General features: G+C 37.4%; 1 protein-coding gene across 1 annotated transcript in view; it reads right to left on the reverse strand.

The window, feature by feature from the left end:
* The window catches only part of FANCB (Fanconi anemia, complementation group B), a gene marked incomplete at its 5' end in the record, with an annotated part of 12,215 nt that overhangs the window by 3,362 nt on the left and 6,180 nt on the right, over positions 1-2,673 (reverse strand). Inside the window, one exon of the mRNA XM_010840864.1 lies at positions 2,484-2,612. Coding sequence (XP_010839166.1) covers positions 2,484-2,612 — 129 coding nt within the window. The remainder of the gene's footprint in view (positions 1-2,483; positions 2,613-2,673) is intronic.

Genomic DNA, 2,673 nt, shown 5'->3' on the forward strand with positions numbered 1-2,673 from the left:
GGACATGAGTTTGAGCAAACCCCAGGAGATAGTGACGCGCAGGGAAGCCTGGCATGCTGCAGTTCATGGGGCTGCAAAGAGTTGGACATGACTGACCTACTGAACAACAACAACCCTTGGATCAAGAAGCATGGCCTAACTGTAAATAAGGCTCTGGATACCCAACATAGAGCCAGCAGGGATATAACCTTGAGTCCATTTTGAAAAATAATCTGACAAAATGTGCCCAAGGCATGCTGAAGACAATGCAATCTTTATTTTATCAGTGACTAACTCTATACTTAGAATTGGAAATTTTTGTATGAATAACATTGATTATATTTGTGAAAATTTTCATTTTTTTTCATTCAAGTGTAGTTATTGCTAAAATTTTCTTCTTTTTCTTTTTCTTTAATTCAAGTACAGTTGATGGTAAAGTTTTCTTCTTAAAAGTCCAGGCCACACTCACTCATTTCCACACACATATGGACTTATAATACAAATGTAAATAGGAGGAGGAGTAATGATAATAAAAAAATACACAACACTTACTGAATGCTTACTATGTGTCAGGCACTGTTCTAAATGCCATTCACGTATAAATATGTTTAACCATCACAATAACTCTAGTACCCTACGTTGGTAGTATTATTATCTACATTTCCCAGATGAGGAAAAGTTGAGGCAGAGGAAGGTTAAGTACCTTGTCCCAGGTCACACAGTTGACAACAGGCAGAGCTGGGATCTGAACCGGAGCCAACTGCTTCCAGAGCCCATGGTGCATATTAACTATTACTCTACACTGCCCCTCTGCATGGTAATTACTGAAAAAAGATATGGGCATCCACATTCTAGTGAACTAAATGTGTTCCTAGGAATTTGATACTTCTGCCACTAGCTATGAGATTTGAGGCAGGGTATTCACCTGAAACAGAAATTTTTATTACCTGCCAGAATTGCTTTTAAAGATAGCAATGTAAAGGGCTCAAAGCAGTGCCTTGCAGACAGTGATTTCAATGCATTACTTTCTAACCTTTCTTCCCCTTTTCTAATACCTGCAAAATCACTGGGCTCAAGTAGGAAAGGGAAATGGGGAGACCGAACAATGGCTTTCAACAGGACTTGCATGAGGGTCCCCAGGAGATGAGAATAGCAATACAGAAATGCAACATGATGTGCTTCTGTTCTTACATTAACGGAATCATTCTGGGCCAAAATCCTCATGTTGCTAAGACTGAAATACAGACAAAAGGCAAAGACCATTATAAGAATGGTAAATTTTAGAGGAAGTCAGAGTAAGATGTTAAAGTCACCTGAGGAAAGAAAATATGCAACTTCAAGTGTGTCTATGTCCAGCTTGTCTTGATTTATCTGTAATTCAACTATACTGTCTTTCTCTGTATGAAACAAATATGTATAAACACTATTTTTTATGAAGTCAAAGCAGTTTTTGCTAATATTCTACATAACCACACTGGCATAAGTAACTGCAAGGTACCTGAAGAGGTTCTTACAATGGTAAACCACAAGGAAAATGAGAATAAAATTATAAAAAGCAAATAGGACTGAAAAGGCATAGCAATTTAGGGACATTAACTAGAGGAATAAATATTCTTAGAAATGAATCACGCAACAGACTAAAAGAACAATCATTATATTAAAGATGAAACTACGTCACCATTAACACAAAATAAAATAATAATTAATATATTCTGTTGAAGAAGTCAGAAAACATATACAGTTGTCCCTTGAACAAAAAGGGTTTGAACATGCAGGTCCACTTACTTACATGTGAGGACTTCCCTGGTGGCTCAGATGGTAAAGAATCTGCCTGCAAAGCGGAAGACGCAGATTCAATCCCTGGATTGGGAAGATCCCCTGGAGAAGGGAATGGCAACCCACTCCAGGATTCTTGTCTGCAGAATCCCATGGACAGAAGAACCCTGGTGGGCTAAAGTCCATGGGGTCGCAAAGAGTCGGACGTGACTGAGTGACTACACTTTTCACTTACATGTGAATTTTTTTCAATAATAAACACTACAGCACCACACGCTCCCCGGTGGGTGAACCTGCAGATGGGGAGCCGCAGTACAGAGGGTCCACAGCAATGCTACTTGTGAACTGTCAACTGCACATTGGGCTGGAGCCCCGACCCACGTTGTTCAAGGGTCAACTGTAATTCACTTAAGAGTAATTTCTATTCAAACTATACAAATAAAACAGTTTAATAGTTACATCTTAAAAAAAAAAACAACTTGTTCCTCAAGGTGGCTGACAACTGAGATTTTAATATAGAATAATTTGCAAACTGGTTAAAAGATTGGTTTTTTAACCAGTTTTCAATGTCATAAAAGCCCACCATTACATGATCCCTGCCACTGTGCTTCTTGATTCATTGAACAACACTTTCTAATACATTCCAATATTCCAATTTAAATAACTCTTAAATAGCTTTTAGATTTTCAATTCGTAAAATGATAAAATGGTCACATGTTTAACTTTACCTCCTCTGCACTTAATGTACTATCATCTTTTCTTTGAAACAGGTTCATTAAAGCCTTGTAAGATTTTGATATAATTTTTTCCTTAAGCAAGAGATGCTGCTGTAATTCCCAAATAGAAATGAAACCAACCTATAAAGCATAAAGAAAAACCATTGTCAGAGATATAATTTCAAATGAAACCAAATATACT

Source organism: Bison bison, unplaced genomic scaffold, assembly GCF_000754665.1.
Source record: "Bison bison bison isolate TAMUID 2011002044 unplaced genomic scaffold, Bison_UMD1.0 scf7180017846833, whole genome shotgun sequence".
In the NCBI taxonomy this organism is placed as follows: domain Eukaryota; kingdom Metazoa; phylum Chordata; class Mammalia; order Artiodactyla; family Bovidae; genus Bison; species Bison bison.